The 16574-nt window shown below is 42.6% G+C and overlaps 1 protein-coding gene across 7 annotated transcripts in view; it reads right to left on the bottom strand.

The window, feature by feature from the left end:
• The window catches only part of VEGFB (vascular endothelial growth factor B), an 85376-nt gene that overhangs the window by 63651 nt on the left and 5151 nt on the right, over positions 1-16574 (bottom strand). Inside the window, exon 2 of one of the 7 annotated variants that reach the window (XM_073605371.1) lies at positions 14912-15012. The exons of 5 other annotated variants lie outside the window; for them this stretch is intronic. In XM_073605371.1, coding sequence (XP_073461472.1) covers positions 14912-14933 — 22 coding nt within the window. In that variant the 5' untranslated portion in view covers positions 14934-15012. Of the gene's footprint in view, positions 1-14911; positions 15013-16574 lie in introns of those variants that run through there. One more of the 7 variants, XM_073605372.1, reaches the window with a different exon arrangement.

The following is a 16574-nucleotide window of genomic DNA, read 5'->3' as shown; positions in this document are numbered from 1 at the left end:
TCTGCACACCCCACACTACCTCCCCCCTCCCCCTCCCACCAATTTGCTTACCTTTGCAGAACAGGCTGATGTTAGGCTTAATGACCACAGTTGTAGGCAGGACTTTTAAGCATGCCCCTTTACCTCCCCAGTGGGCAGCATTCAGTGTAGGTGATGGTGGATATGACCTCAGAGGGGCATGTTAGACATATAAATACTGCCTATATTTACTTATCAATGCCGTGAGTCCGCATCTATTTACATATGAATGCAGACGCTATTTACATATCAATGCTGGTTATTTACATGTAAACACAGGGTCTGCAGGTGAGTTATCTGTACACAATAGGACAGAGCTGGGCAGCATTAGTAGCAGCACTTCACACTGAGATATTGGGACACAGCACAGGACTAAAACTTTAAGGGACAAGGGAATTTAAACTGGGATAGTTGGCAAGTGTGAGGCAGCTGCTTTGGGTCCCACAACAATGATGGGGCCCAGGGCAGCTGCCCCTTTTGACCTGCCTTAAAGACGGCCCTGGCCAGAGCTACAATGGAATGGTTTAGATCAATGCATATTTATGTGTTAGAATGGCCCAGTCAAAGTCCAGAAAGTTCACATACATTCTCCATCCAATATGATAGAGCTTGAGCTATTTTGCAAAGAAGAATGGGCAAAAATGTCACTCTCTAGATGTGCAAAGCTGGAAGAGACATCCCCAAAAAGACTTGCAGCTGTAATTGCAGTGAAAGGTGGTTCAACAGTATTGACTCAGGGGGGCTGATTACAAATGCACACTACACTCTTCACATATTTATTTGTAAAAAAATGTTGAAAACCATTTATCATTTTCCTTCCACTTTACAATAATGTGCCACTGTGTTGGTCGATCACATAAAATCCAAATAAAATGCTTTTACGATTTTGGTTGTGACATGACAAAATGTAGAACATTTCAAAGGGTATCATGGTGGATATAAATCAATGATTTATAAAAAAAAATCAAAATCAGATTTTTTTTATTTAAATCAATTTTTTTGGATTTTTATCAAATGTATTTTAATAAAATGCTTTTGGAGTAACAATTTATCTAAAGATAGTTTTCTATTTAAGATACATTAATAATTTGGTTTATTCAGCATGAAATGGAGCTTAGTTAGGTAGCATGAGACTGTATACAGGCAGTCCCCTAGTTACAAACCACTCCTACTCCAATTTCAAAATCCAATTGTGATTGGGACAGAAAGTGAGGTGAAATCTTCTGAACATGGACACAGACAGCAAAACAAATGTTACAGGGGTGTTAACCCTTCCCTATGCTATCCAAAAAGCTTAAAAAATTGGTTTATTGGCTGGAGCTACACTTAAAAAATTTACCTGTTTTGACTTACAAACAGATTCAACTTAAGAACAATCCTACAGTCCCTATCTTGTTTATAACCCGGGGCCGCCTGTATTCTGCAATATTTACATTTTTGGTAAACTCATTCAATAAATCCAAGCTCTGAAAGCTGAGATAACATGCACTGCATTAATGCATTCACACAATTTCACAGTAACCATGAGATAAAACAAAGTTCAGGAATATTCCTTTATCCCATTGTTTTGCAAATCTATGTACACTACAAACTGTATGATGGAATCGGTTCTGATATCGCTGTTTTACTAGCCTGACAGCTTATTATTCTAAATAGGAAACCTTCATTTTGTTTGCAAATATGAAAGGTTCTAACTACCAGCAAGAATAAGTACTTACATTTAAAGAGCACCTGTCATTTCAGATCCATCATGGCAGTGCCTGTTAGTGGGCATCCACTCACCTGCTGCCGCCACGTCCCTCACCTTGTTGTGTCACTACCTCCCCTCCCATTAAAGTGAATGGGACTTTCGGTGAGTCAACAGTGGGTCAGAGGAGGAGCTGCTGTGGGACAGAGATGACAGTTGCTCGTTAAAAATTATTATTTAAATCATGATTTAAATCGACTTGATTTAAATCAAATCCACCCTGAAGGGTATGAATACTTTTTCAAAGCACTGTATGGCTGGAAGTGTGTACTAATTGTTCTTCATTGCAGTTTGTGTACACTTCCTGCATGCTGCATGCTGCATTGGTATACACTCCCCCCCACTCTTTTACCCTACATTCCCATCTCTGCGTGTGGCTGCGGGTGCAGGAATCGCAGCGATTCCCACACCCGCAACCACCCGCAGTGAAAACACACTGCTCTGAATGGCACCCCCACGCATGTAAAATCGCAGTGCGAGAACCGCAAGAAAATTGCATGGTCAAGAAGACCATGTGATTTCACTGCGGCTGCGTTTTTGAAAAGGTGCATGCACCTTTTTTTTTTTCAGAAATGCAGGCATGGCAGCCAATTCATTTGAATAGGCTGCCGTGCCCACGCAAATGCAGCCCGCATAGAACACAGAGATATGAACCTAGGGTTAGGAAATGTGTTTTATTCGTTTCATTGCAAAACATGCAGTCTGCAGTTCTGAATTCTGACCGCATCAACAAAACATCCAGATCAATTTCTGATTTCTGAGACAGCTTTCAAATGGTAAATCTTGCAGCTGCAACTCAGTACATAAAGCATGCGGACACGGACAAGTGTTTCAGCTGTTAATCCACAAAATATTAAAATATGTCTTATCTATGCGTCTCTGACTGTGGAATAATGGTTGATGACAGATATAGTGATTGCAGCATTTTAGAAGCAGAAAATCTATTCTACTACCTGCAATTGCAACACGCTGTCAGAGCTCAGGGGGAGGAAACTTCATGGACCTTATCGCCAACACCAATCTTTAAATGAATTTTCTCAGTTGACTGTGCTAAAGGTTTTATTTCCCAGTGCTACAACATGCTACGGAGTAAATACCTGGATGGTTACCCCACCAAGGTCTGTTAAAAATGGGAAAGGGACGTGGGACCACTATCAGGTGACCAGTGGGGAGATGCACTGCAGGCTGTGGTATCCAGCTCTTTAATTTCATCACAGAAACTGTCTCAATTGTACTTAATACTGTGATCACACTGCACTCCTACTAGGTTCTATGATATGGGTATGCTCACAGATCCTACATGTTATAGATGCAAACACGATAGGGGTGACCTTATCCATCTTCTCTGGAGGTGTCCTAAGCTCCACCGCTATTGGACAGCTGTCCTGGATCCCCTTAACAGGGTGTTTCAAGTTACAGTACCGCTTGACCCTAGATACTGCTTGTTAGGAATCTTATCTGACCTCATACCAGAAGAGCCCAAGAGGGTGGCATTTAATCAAGCTCTCTTCCAGGCCCGTAGACTACTTCTCCTGCTATGGAAGTCATCTGACCCTCCTTCACACCTAATGTTTGTGACGCACATGGGTGACCCTCTTATTTTTGAGAGATATGTATACCAACATAACGGATGCATGGGAAAGTTTGAAAAGGTATGGGCACCGTGGTTGGGTACCCCTGGACTGCGTGAACTTGTTCAGATGCGGTTGCTGCAATGCCCTGATAGACCTTCATAACCCCTGATAACAATGGTTGATAATAAGTTGGAGACAGAGTGCTTTTGATGTGTCCTAAGTCTATTCATTACACAGTGGTGGTGTTACCTACACATGCTGTTCATGTGCTCTTGTATCTGGTTTTCCTTTTTTCTTTGTATTGAAGGCTGCTGATAAATGTGCTTTCAAAGTGTAATGTAAATTACTGTTGCCAGAATGTACGCTTAGTGTTCAATAAAGAACCCGTTTGATTAAAAAAAAAAGAAGAAGAAGAAGAGCAGAAAATCTCTTGGAACTTCTGCGCATTACAATCTCTAAAGTTTACAGAGAATGCTGAAAAAAAACATAAAGATTGCAACAGTTCTGCAAGCGAAAAAACATTGTTAATGAGAGGTCAGAGAAGAAAGACCAGATTTGTTCAAGCTGACAGGAAGCCCCCCAACTACTCAAATATCCACTCCAAGTGTTATATAGAAACTTCACTGCACCTGAGCAACACAAACCAAAAAAACCATTTCATTCATTTTAAATATTCAATACAAACTCCCCCATCCATCTATCACTTTGAGAACCCCCCCCCCCAGCATTTCTGGCTGTGGCCATCTTGATGGATTCAGATAGTGTAGCGCTTGTATATAGAACGTGAATAGACACACAAGTCAGACAAAAGGGTAAAAGGGTATTAAACCACAATGATCATAAAGAAAAAAATATATAAAGAAAAAAATATATATAAAAAATGTTTCATTGGTATGAAAAAAACTTTGACTAATAGGAGAAAAAGTTCCTGTGAAAAGTGACTCAAACCGGGTCAAATTGACACAAAATAAGTCCAAAAACTTCTTAGGAAAGCACAACGGTAAGGTATATATTTGAAGTGAAGTGTACCACCACCAAACTTTAGGAGGCTTACCAGAGCGTTTGAACCTACAAGAGCGTATGCTCTGTGGGTCAAACGGGCTGGTGTTGTACAGGGCTGGACTGGGACAAAAATTTGGCCTTGGACTTCATCCAGACCGGCCCACTTTACTCCAAACATCTGGTGTTGGCGCTTCAATATTCTCGGCACCATGGTTGATATGGTGTCAGGATGATTGAAGCGCATTATTTCTATTATTACATTGTAATATAACATGAAATAGTTCAACTCACCATAATGCAGAATCAGTGGAAGCCCTGAGTGTGTCACCTGGCACGTCACTTGCCACATCGCCTGCCACCAGATGCAGTGTGTCACTTGCCACGGCACTTGTCAGCAGAGGCAGCTTGTCACTTTCCACGTCGCCTGCCACCAGATGCTGCATGTCACTTGCCACGTTGCCTGCCACCAGGTGCCGCATGTCACTTGCCACCATCGCCTGCCACCAGATGCAGCGTATCACTTGCCACGTCGCCTGCCACCAGATGCCGCATGTCACTTGCCACGTTACCTGCCACCAGATGCAGAACGTCACTTGACACGTCACTTGTCAACAGAGGCAGCTTGTCACTTGCCAAGTCGCCTGCCACCAGATGCTGCATGTCACTTGCCACGTTGCCTGCCACCAGGTGCCGCATGTCACTTGCCACCATCGCCTGCCACCAGATGCAGCTTGTCACTTGCCACGTCGCCTGCCACCAGATGCTGAATGTCACTTGCCACGTCACCTGCCACCAGATGCTGCATGTCAATTGCCACCATCGCCTGCCACCAGATGCTGTATGTCACTTGCCACGTCGCCTGTCACCTGCCAAGTCACTTGTCACCAGATGCAGTGCTACTACAGGAATTGATGGGCACCTCCAACCCATCTCTGTACCCCCCCAACACACAACGTAACAGGGGAGGAGAGAGATACACAGCGCCAAATGCAGCATTAAAACAACTTTTATTCCACTTAAGGAACGTTACTGACAAAGTTAGTAGGGTGAAAGGCATTGAGACACTGTGCAAGAGTCCAGGCTTGTCATCGATCTGAATTAGGAGCCGCCACCGGGAACTGATCGGGCCAGTAGTTGCAGAGCGCATCGGTGTGTACTACTACTTCCTGGTAGCGGTGGAACGCATGATGGGGCAGACGTGATGTCATCATCCGGAAATGATGCAAGATGTGGGAGGTGACGCATCCTTCAGGCCATCATTCCTCCGCCACCAGGAAGTAGTAATACACATCGATGCGCTCTGCATCTACTGGCCCGATCAGTTCCCGGTGGCGGCTCCTAATTCAAATTGATGACAAGCCTGGACTCTTGCACAGTGATTCAATGCCTTTCACCTTACTAACTTTGTCAGTAACGTTCTTTAAGTGGAAAAAAAGTTGTTTTAATGCTACATTTGGCGCTGTGTATCTCTCTCTCCTCCCCTGTCTCTGAAACTGGCCCACTGAGCCATCGGCCCACCGGAAATCTCCTGGTAGTCCCGATAGCCAGTCCATCCCTGGTGTTGTATGAATAACTAAGGAGGCTGGATGCCAGAAACCTGGGATGACTCCAACAGGAACACACGGCTCTCCCTGGGATGGTGAAATAGCGCTTTTTCTAAAAACAGTCCTCCCCAGCGTGTTTCGTCTCCTTGGACATCATCATCATCACCCCCACATGATGTCCAAGGAGACAAAACGCGTCGGAAAGGACTCCATTGCTGCCATTTGCTTTTAGAAAAAGCGCTGTTTTAACCTGCTAAATGTAAGTTTTCATACTTCATTAAATTTTATTGTACATCCAAACGGAATTATGCTATGTTGCAATTTCTGTTCTCCTCATTCTAATCCATCCACTGCATCCATGTATATCAGGCTACCACTTCCTACGAGATATACCTACACAGCTATTTCACCATCCCAGGGAGAGCCGTGTGTTCCTGTTGGAGTCATCTCAGGTTTCTGGCATCCAGCCTCCTTAGTTGTTCATACAACACCAGCCCGTTTGACCCACAGAGCATACGCTCTTGTAGGTTCAAACGCTCCGGTAAGCCTCCTAGAGTTTGGTGGTGGTACACTTCACTTTAAATATATACCTTACTCACCGTTGTGCTTTCCTAAGTTTTTGGACTTTTTTATGTCAATTTGACCCAGTTTGAGTCACTTTTCACATGAACTTTTTCCTCCTATTACTCAAAGTTTTTTCATACCAATGAAACATTTTTTATATATATTTTTTTCTTTGATCATTGTGGTTTAATTCCCTTTTGTCTGACTTGTGCGTCTATTCACGTTCTATATACAAGCGCTACACTATCTGAATCCATCCTATTGCATTTATCTTATTTGCTGTGTTAGCTGCTATTCTGTCTAGGTAGCGCAGAATTTTTTGTTACACCATTACTTCCTGGAATCCAGCTGTCCTTAGCTCAGGCATGCATGCGGGAGGGTGTGCTGAGAAAACCCCTCCCCCCAAAGAATTCTGGGATGTGTGACATCATTTGCCTAAACAAGAAACCAGGAAGTTACTGAAGAAATGTCAAAAGGATTAAAAATAATCAGTGTTGATTGTAAGAGTGACGTCTGCTTTAAAAACACTGGCTTTCTATAGAAAAGTTAGACCTTGTATCAAGTTTTTATTGCTACAGAAACATACCCCTGGCTCCACTCCAGACTTGCTCCTTTCTACCCACATGGATGACCCAGGTGCTGGCTATCATAGCCCATCTCCACTCTCAATCAAAACTAAATATAAGACGCACTCCAAAACTTATCTCTTCTTTCTATTTGAATTGAATAGAAAGAAAAGCTAAGTTTTGGAGGGCAGCTTATATTTACTTTTGAGTGAAAGTTTCTATTGTTGTCTGTGTCCCTATTAGGTGGATTCACCCGCTTTATTTTGAATGTTGAACATTGTCACCAAGACAAAAAGTGAGAGGAAATCCAAACATTGAGAATTCTCAAGAGCAAGAGGTCAAGAAAAAGCCTTCAATGGAAACAATGGTTCCTGTGTCTAGGGTTGCCCATAGGGGGGTACATGCAACCCTCCTGTACTGGGACCAGAGCCCCCTTGCTGACCCAATGTGGTCTGAGGCTGTCTGCGTGCTGCATCATACAGGGCCACAGGCCCCATCATTTTTAATGAGGGACCTGAGGCTCCAGCAAGACACTCCAGAGATTGAAAAAATCTGGGCCTCCCTCACCCACTGGCCACTGATATGAGGAAGAGGGGACTGAGGTCAAGGACCACCTATTCAATACTATTTTCAGAGGAGAATCGTGAGTGTGATGTGTCTTTGTGATATGTGTGTGAGTGTGTGTGTGTTTACCCACCGGCACAATCACTGCCTGAACTTCTCTACTCTTAGAGGGCGTCAGCTGACAACAGGGGGCCCTGTGTCTGGATTACCTTCACTTCCTTGATCAATGAATCCTGTTGCAGCCTCGCATCTGTTGGGACCCCAAAAGGTATGGCTTATCACATCATAGGGATTGTGTGTGCTGGGCTGTGTATACTTTGGACCCCTGAACTGTGTATGTTACATACCCCTGAGACCTCCTTTCTGTACATTAAATACACATAACCCCTGCACTCAGTAAATTACATAGTTTGGACTCCTCATTTCCTGTTTTGGCTAAAGGACAGGAAGTGAAGGGAAATCTCCCCAATTGGGAGCTGGCAAAAAAAAGAAAAAGCTGACCGGTGTCATAACCCTCCCTTATTTTATCCAAAATGAAAACAATGTTTTGTTTTTAACTCTGCTTTTAGAACAGAAAAGTGAAGCAGTGGTCCATGGAAGGAGTGAAGACTAGAAAAACCATTGCCTTGCCAGATGAACATTGATTTCTGCTGATGTACAGACTGTAGGGTCAGAATTTGGCATACAGCGTGAAGTCTTAAGCCTTGCACACACGATCGGATTTTCCGCAGACAAAGCATCAGACTTTTGTCCGAAGGGCGTGTGCCGTGAACTTGACTTGCATACAAACTGTACACAACTTTCAGCCAACAAACACGAACGTAGTGACATACTACATGGAATTTCAGCTCTTGAGCGCTACCCTTTGGGCACCTTCTGCTAATGTGGTGTTTGGTGAGCATTGATTCCGAGCATGCGTGTCTTTTTACTTTGGACTTTTGTATGACGGACTTGTGTACACACGATAGGAAAATACGACAACAGACCACTGTCCGCGGAAAATTTATAATCCTGCCATCCAACATTTGTCAGCGGAAAGTCTGACAACAATTGTCTGATGGAGCGTACAAACGGTCGGATTTTCGGCCAACAGTCTGTCATCACACAATTCCCGGCTGAAAATCCGATCGTGTGTACGAGGCTTTAGGGATGAAGATGAATTGTAAGATTGCAATATTAAAGTCTGTTCCACACATCTAAAGGAACTATGTAAAGATAAGGAGTCATCATAGACTAATATCTCATAGTAGCTAATACCTTATGAAATCCTTGCCACAAAGAATTTAAGATGGGCTGAAAGTAGGGGGGCCTACTTGTCACTTGGTAGGTATCAGTTTTATTGCTTTCTGAGGCTATTGTTCACCTCTAAATTTGCTCCAATGTCAAGAATATGAATACTATTTATTAAACAGTCATTAATAAGAAGAGATGGTCATCCTTGGCACAGTTCAATTATTTTCTGCTTGGGTCCTAAAGTACCTGGGGCAAGGTTGAACAACTTGTTCGAAATGTTGTAGGTCTCCAAGCATACCATGACAACATGGGTGAGGCTTTTCATCTCCCAGTAATGTATTCATTCTCCCTTCTCTCTCTATGCTGTCTCATGTTGATCTGTTTGTTGACAGTGGTCACAGGCCAGGGCACTCAGTAGGACACACATGCATTAGCTTGCAACATCACTCTGCCTCCACCACATTTTATACTGTACACTTCTATTCAAGCCATATAGATATACTGTAAGCCTATACTGGAATACACTAATGCTGGTGCAAAAAATCATCTTGAAACAGATCCAGTCTAAGACTATAAAAGTCTATATAAGACTATAAAGAGTATATATATATACATATGGCTTCCCGGTGGGCTTCCCGGCCATCTAGGGGGCACGCGCGCCGCTGGGGGCGTGCCCGTCGCGTTGCTCGGGACCCAGTGCGTATGCCCGGCAGTGTAAACACACAGATCCACGTCCTATCAGGGGAGAGAAGACCGATGGTGTGCACTCAGTACAGGGGAACACCGATCGGTCTCCTCCCCTTGTAAGTCCCCGCCCCCTACATTTAGAAACACTCCCTAGCAAACAGTTAACCCCTCGATCACCACCTAGTGTTAACCCCTTCCCTGCCTGTCACATTTACACAGTAATCAGTGCAATTTTATAGCATTGATCGCTGTATAAATGTAAATGGTCCCAAAATAGCGTCAAAAGTGTCCGATGTGTCCGCCATAATGTCGCAGTCACGGAAAGAAAAAAAAAAAAAACACGCAGATCGCCGCCATTACTAGTAAAAAAAGAAAAAAAAAGCCATAAATCTATCCCCTATTTTGTAGATGCTATAGCTTTTACGCAAACCAATCAATATACGCTTATTGTGATTTTTTTTACCAAAAATATGTAGAAGAATACATTCTTTGTACTCGCTCCATTTCCAGTACATCCTTCCTGAGGAATGGTGCGTATAACTGGGCAGCATACTCCAGGTGAGGACGGGCAAGAGTCTTGTAGAGCGGGAGAATTATCATTTTATCTCTGGAGTTGACCCCCTTTTTAATGCATGCCAATATTCTGTTTGCTAAGAAATAATGGAAACTCAAATGATTCGTTCCACAACCATTTATTCAAGAGTCCTTCAGTTTATAGTCCATATAAAAAGATTATAGCAATGTGTAACCATAGAATGTCCATCCACAAATGGAAGCCTCCACAAGGAGATTAGAAGCAAAATCCAGCAGGAGCTAGAGCAGGGGTAGACAACCTTTCAAACATAGTGTGCCGAAAAAGGTTTTCAAAGAAAGTGAGAGTGCCAGCAACATTAAAGTAAATGCTACAGTATAAACGACATAATAATAATAATAATAATAATAATAATAAATAAATTTTAACAATAATAAGAAATTAATATTGAGATTTCAAAGATCAATGGAAAGTGGTAAAGAAAATGGTAACCTCAGATCACCCCAATTCCTGCACCTTCACACCTCAGATCAGCCCCAGTTTCTGCACCTTCACACCACAGATCAGCCCAATTCCTGCACCATCAGACCTCTGAACAGCTCAGTTCCTTCATCTTCACACCTCAACTCCTGCAGATTTACACCTCAGATAACCCCAATTCCTAAACATTCACACCTAAGATCAGCCCCAGTTTCTGCACCTTCATACCTCAGATTACCCCAGTTCCTGTGTCTTCAAACCTCAGATTACCCCAATTCCTGTATCATCAGACCTCAGATAACCCCAATCCTGCACCTTCACACTTCATATCACCTCAACTCCTGCAGCTTTACACCTCAGATCATCCCAATTACTACATCTTCATACCCAAGACCAGCCCCAATTTCTGTAGCCTCATACCTCCGATCATCCCAAATCCTGCACCTTCACACCTCAGATCACCCCATTTCCTTTTCCATCAAACCTCAGCTTACCCCAATTCCTGCACCTTCAATAACTACTACCTTTAGAAAACACTAACTAAATACTTACATCAGGGTTCCCAAAGTCCCCTCTTACATTAGGGCCCAAACTCCTTCTTGCATCAAGGTCCCTTGAGTCCTCCCTGTTACATCAGGATCCCCAGTGTCTCTTCTTACATCAGGGTCCCCAAAGCTATCCCCCTTTCATTAGAGTCCCAAGAGCCCCCCAATAAATCAGTTTATCCATAGACCCCCCTCATGCTATCGGGGTCCCCAAAGTCTCTCAGGTTTCCAGGGTCCCTCTGCATTACATGAGAGTCCCCCTTCATTACATCAGGATCCCTTGAGTCCTCAGCATTACATCAGGGTCCCCAGGGTCCCTCAGCATTACACCAGGGTCCCTCCGCATTACATCAGGGTCCCCAGAGTCCCTCTTCATTACATCAGGATCCCCCACATTACATCAGGGTTCCCAGAGTCCCCCACTTCACATCAGGGTCCCCACAGTCTGTCCATATTACATCAGGGTCCCTCTGCATTACATCAGGGTCCCTCTGCATTACATCAGGGTCCCCAGAGTCCCCCACATTACATCAGGATCCCCAGAGTCCTGCTAAAACACTCCATCATACTTAGACCATGCACCGTATACAACCATAACCCCCCATAATCTCAGACTCACCAAACCATGACTCTACCAAGCATATCCTGCCTTCTATCCAACCCAGCTGTACCTCAAATGCCCAATACTTTACCACCCATAATAACCACATAACCTGAACATGTCCAAACCACCCATGCATGTGTTTTCACGCATGCATTCTCACATAAAAACCACACCCAATCACCAACGCAAAAACATGCACATAGATATAACCCCACCCGTGACAAATCGCACATCCACACCAATCACAACACCCACACCACCATCTGTACCAACACATTTGCATGCATACACACACTGCAACCACATATATAATGACACATGCGCTGCCACGCACAACATTTCCTGCACGTGCACACACACAACCGCACATGCACTTACATACAGACTGCAACATATTCACTCACACGTCGGCCACCAAATTAGCAAAGTCAAAACACCCCATTTATGAAACAATACACTGCCAGCCAACCCTGTTCCCCTGCATTCATAGTGTTAGTCCCATAACCCCAGCCAGGAGGATGTCTATGTGGACAGCTTTACCCCGGATGCTGCATACTTAGATGTGCCTGTTTTAATTATCAACCTTGTGAGTTTCTAAATGTTGTACCTTCATTAAATGTAACTGTATTGCTACACTTAGAGGCGCCTCTCTTCACTTTTATACTCCGTTGTAACGTGACAATACTTGTATATCAAGACATTGCTTGTATATCAAGTCAAAATGTATTTAAAAATGTTGCTTGTCTTGCAAAATGCTCACAAACCAAGTTACTCTCAAACCAAGGTTTTACTGTAAATATATTTGTAAAGGTGCTATTGGCATGAAATTTTCACCACATGTCGCTAACAACCAATGCAATCCATACATACAAAGAAACCAAAACAAATAAGTTCAGAAATTAAGTTATGTGTAATAAAATGGAATGACACAGGGAAAAGGTATTAAACACATGAAGAAAGGGAGGTGTAAAAAGGCATGAAAAGCTGAAATCTAATATCAGTACAGTAATTAGAAAGCAATCCTGCCCCCTGTCAGTGAAAATTAGTATCCGCTGGATCAGTCTCAACTGATGGCCTATAAAAAGGTGTCTCGTTACCAAGGTGTCACACAAGAAACATCTCATGATGGGTAAAAGCAAAGAGCTCTCTCAACACCTTTTCAACCTTATTAATGCAAAACATACCGATGGCATAGGTTACAGAAGGATTTCTAAAATTCTGAAAGTTACAGTCAGCACTATTGGGGCCATAATCTGGAAGTGGAAAGAACATAATTTCAGCATAAACCGTCAGCGACCAGGTGTTCCTCACAAGATTTGACAGAGGAGTGAAAAGATTTATCAGAAGAGTTGACCAAGAGCCAAGGACCGCTTGTGGAGAGCTTCAGAAAGACCTGCAATTAGCAGGTACAATTGTTTCAAAGAAAACAATAAGTAATGCACTCAACCGCCATTGCATGTATGCATGCTCACCACGCAAGACTCCATTGCTGAAGAAAAAGCATGTTGAAGTTCATTTAAAGTTTGCTGCACAACATTTAGACAAGCCTGTGTAATACAGGGAGAATATAGTCTGGTCAGATGAGACCAAAATTGAACTCTTTGGATGCCATAATACACACCATGTTTGGAAGTCAAATGGCACTGCACATCACCCCAAAAACACCCCCATACCAACAGTGAAGTTTGGAGGTGGGAACATCATGGTGTGGGGCTGTTTTTCAGCATATGGTACTGGCAAACTTCATGCCATTGAAGGAAGTATTAATGGAAAAATGTACCAAGACATTCTTGATAAAAATCTGCTGCCGGGATAATGAAGATGAAACGAGGGTGGACATATTAGCAAGATAATGATCCCAAACACAAAGCCAAGGAAACTCTCAGTTGGTTTCAAAGAAAGAAAATAAAGCTGCTAGAATGGCCCAGCCAATCACCTGAATTGAATCCAATAGAAAATCTATGGAAAAAAGTAAATATAATTCAGAGAAGAGGCCCACGGAGCCTTCAAGATTTGAACACTGTGTGGAAGAATGGTCCAAAATCCAGGTATACGTCTTCAAGCTGTCATTACCAACAAAGGCTTTTGTATTAAATAAATTTCAGTTATCGTCTTCAATACTTTTTCCCTGTGTCATTCCATTTTATTACACATACAACTTAATTTCTGAACTTATTTGTTTTGGTTTCTTTGTATGTATGGATCGCATGGGTTGTTACCGACATGTGGTGACAATTTTATGCCAATAGCACCTTTAGAAATATAATTACCTAGAAAAATGTTGAAGTCCTCAATATTTATTTTACACACTGTATATGTAAACCCTCACCTTGTAAAACAACCCATTCAGCTTAACCCCCCTAGCGGTATTCCCGAGTCTGGCTCGGGGTGGATTTTCAATACCAAAAGCGGTATCTCCGAGCCAGACTCGGGATCGCATCGCAGGATCCAGGAAGAGTTTACTTACCTTGTCCCCTGGATCCTGCGATGTCTCTCCAGTGTGATCGGCGAGCCGCCGTGTCTCGCTCGATTCATAGTGCCGAGCTCCGTTCCCTGTGAGCATTGCGACGCACGGGGACGGAGTTCGGCGGCAAATTCAAAAAGTGAAACACACAGTATAGATACAGTATCTTACAGATTACAGTACTGTATCAAATAATTACACATCCCCTTTGTCCCTAGTGGTCTGTCCAGTGTCCTGCATGCAGTTTTATATTATATATATTGTTCTTTCTGCCTGGAAACTGGAGATTGTCCATAGCAACCAAAAAGTGTCCCTTTACGTCAAAAGTGGCTTTAGAGCAGCTAGAAAACAGCGATAGTAAATTAGAATTACTTGCAGAATTGAGTGATAGTGATTTGTGGGAAAATCCGTCATCAAACACTAAAAGTAACGAAAGCAACAATTCTGCAACTGAGCAAATTTCAGTGTTTTTGATTTGATTACATTATTGAATAATTTGTATTATTATTTGTTATAATTATTTATAGTTATTTATTATATTATAATTTTTTATTTCGTTTTTCAAACTTTATCATACCTGGGATGTCTACTAGACTCTGGTTTGGACAGATTTAAGTGAATTATTCCTAAGAATTACAGGCCTACAATATAAAACGCCAAATTTCTGTGCAAAATAATGGTACCGCTTTCAGCACCTAAAATCTGAAATAATCATACCGCCAGGGAGGTTAAAATAGAAATTAAGGGCAAAACATTTGTGTATGAATATAAAAGACATCATAAATACCTTCTTTTAAAAAGTGGTCCATTCTCTGTTCTCAGCTGCATAAGGATCTTAGAGAGCTGGGGGATGAGAAGCAGCAGCACGCTGATGTTTCCAGTGAATGGCTGTGCGGGGGAGGAAGCGTGTCAGCACAATTCTGATCATTGAAGGAGAGCAGGCTGAGTTCTCAGCATGTCCAGAAAACTGACCATGCTGTGCTCTCTTGCTTAATGGGGTAAGGTTTAATAGGAAAGACGTATGGTCAACTTAAGAGGGGAATTCCCCACACTTTGAAGCAATTTCCTTCTACTTTCTGTTTCAGGAAATTAAAAGAAGTTTCTCCAACAGGACACAGACAGTTACAAAAAAAAATCTGACAAGGGTTATTACCTAATCCCTACCTTTTCTAAAACTGAGAAGTATCAAATACCTGCAGCCAATAGGGAGTAGCAAAGAGTTTGAAGACACTGGCTGCTGGAAAGGTAAGTGTAGGTGCTTTTCTGTAACTGGGTGGACGTAGGTTCCAAGTCACCTTTTGGGTACAGGATCACTTTAAACAAAATGCCAGATTCTCATTCAACAAATGATTAACCTAACATAATTCAAAAGATCTCGGAGGAAAGTGCAATTTAATGGGGGTGTAAGAATGGATGTACAAAATATAAAAATCCCAGAGCTTGACCAAGATTGATGTATTGCTTTTACCTGGATTATACTTGAGTTGACAGACCCCCGGCTCTCAAACTAGTAAATTACTGCATGTAGATTAAAGTTGTTCTAAAGCATGAGGACTTTTTTACCTTAACGGCTTCCCGACCACCTCACGCATATATACTGCAGCAGAAGGTCACATACAGGCAGATTAACGTACCTGTACATTGCCCTTTAAGAGGCGGCTTGCGGGCGCACCACCGGGAGCTCCATGACCGCGATCGCGGGTCCCGCAGACCCGATGTCCGCAGGGATACCTGCGATCGTCTCACGGTGAGGAAGAACGGGGAGATGCTAATGTAAACAAGCATCTCCCCGTCCTCTGCCTAGTGACACTGTCACTGATCTCTGCTCCCTGTGATTGGGAGCAGCGATCAGTGTAGTGTCACACACAGCCCCTCCCCCCACAGTTAGAAACACTCCCTAGGACACACTTAACCCCTACAGCGCCACCTAGTGGTTAACCCCTTCACTGCCAGTGACATTTTTACAGTAATCAAAGCAATTTTTTAGCATTGATCGCTGTATTAATGCCAGCGGTCCCAAAAATATGTCAAAATTGTCCGATGTGCCCGCCATAATGTCGCAGTCATGATAAAAATCGCTGATCGCCGCCATTACTAGTAAAAAAAAAAATTATCAATTAAAATGCCATAAAACTATCCCCTATTTTGTGGACGCTATAACTTTTGCGCAAACCAATCAATAAACGCTTATTCAGATTTTTTTTACCAAAAATATGTAGAAGAATACATATCGGCCTAAACTGAGAAAAAAAATGTTTTTTTAAATATTTTTTGGGGATATTTATTATAGCAAAAAGTAAAAAATAATGCGTTTTTTTTTTTTTCAAAATTGTCGCTATTTTTTTGTTTATAGCGCAAAAAATAAAAACCGCAGAGGTGATCAAATACCACCAAAAGAAAGCTCTATTTGTGAGAAAAAAAGGACCTCAATTTTGTTTGGGAGCCAAGTC

Source organism: Aquarana catesbeiana, linkage group LG11, assembly GCF_042186555.1.
Source record: "Aquarana catesbeiana isolate 2022-GZ linkage group LG11, ASM4218655v1, whole genome shotgun sequence".
In the NCBI taxonomy this organism is placed as follows: domain Eukaryota; kingdom Metazoa; phylum Chordata; class Amphibia; order Anura; family Ranidae; genus Aquarana; species Aquarana catesbeiana.
The sequence above is the reverse complement of the archived record's forward strand: the minus strand, read 5'-3'. Positions and strand labels throughout refer to the sequence as shown.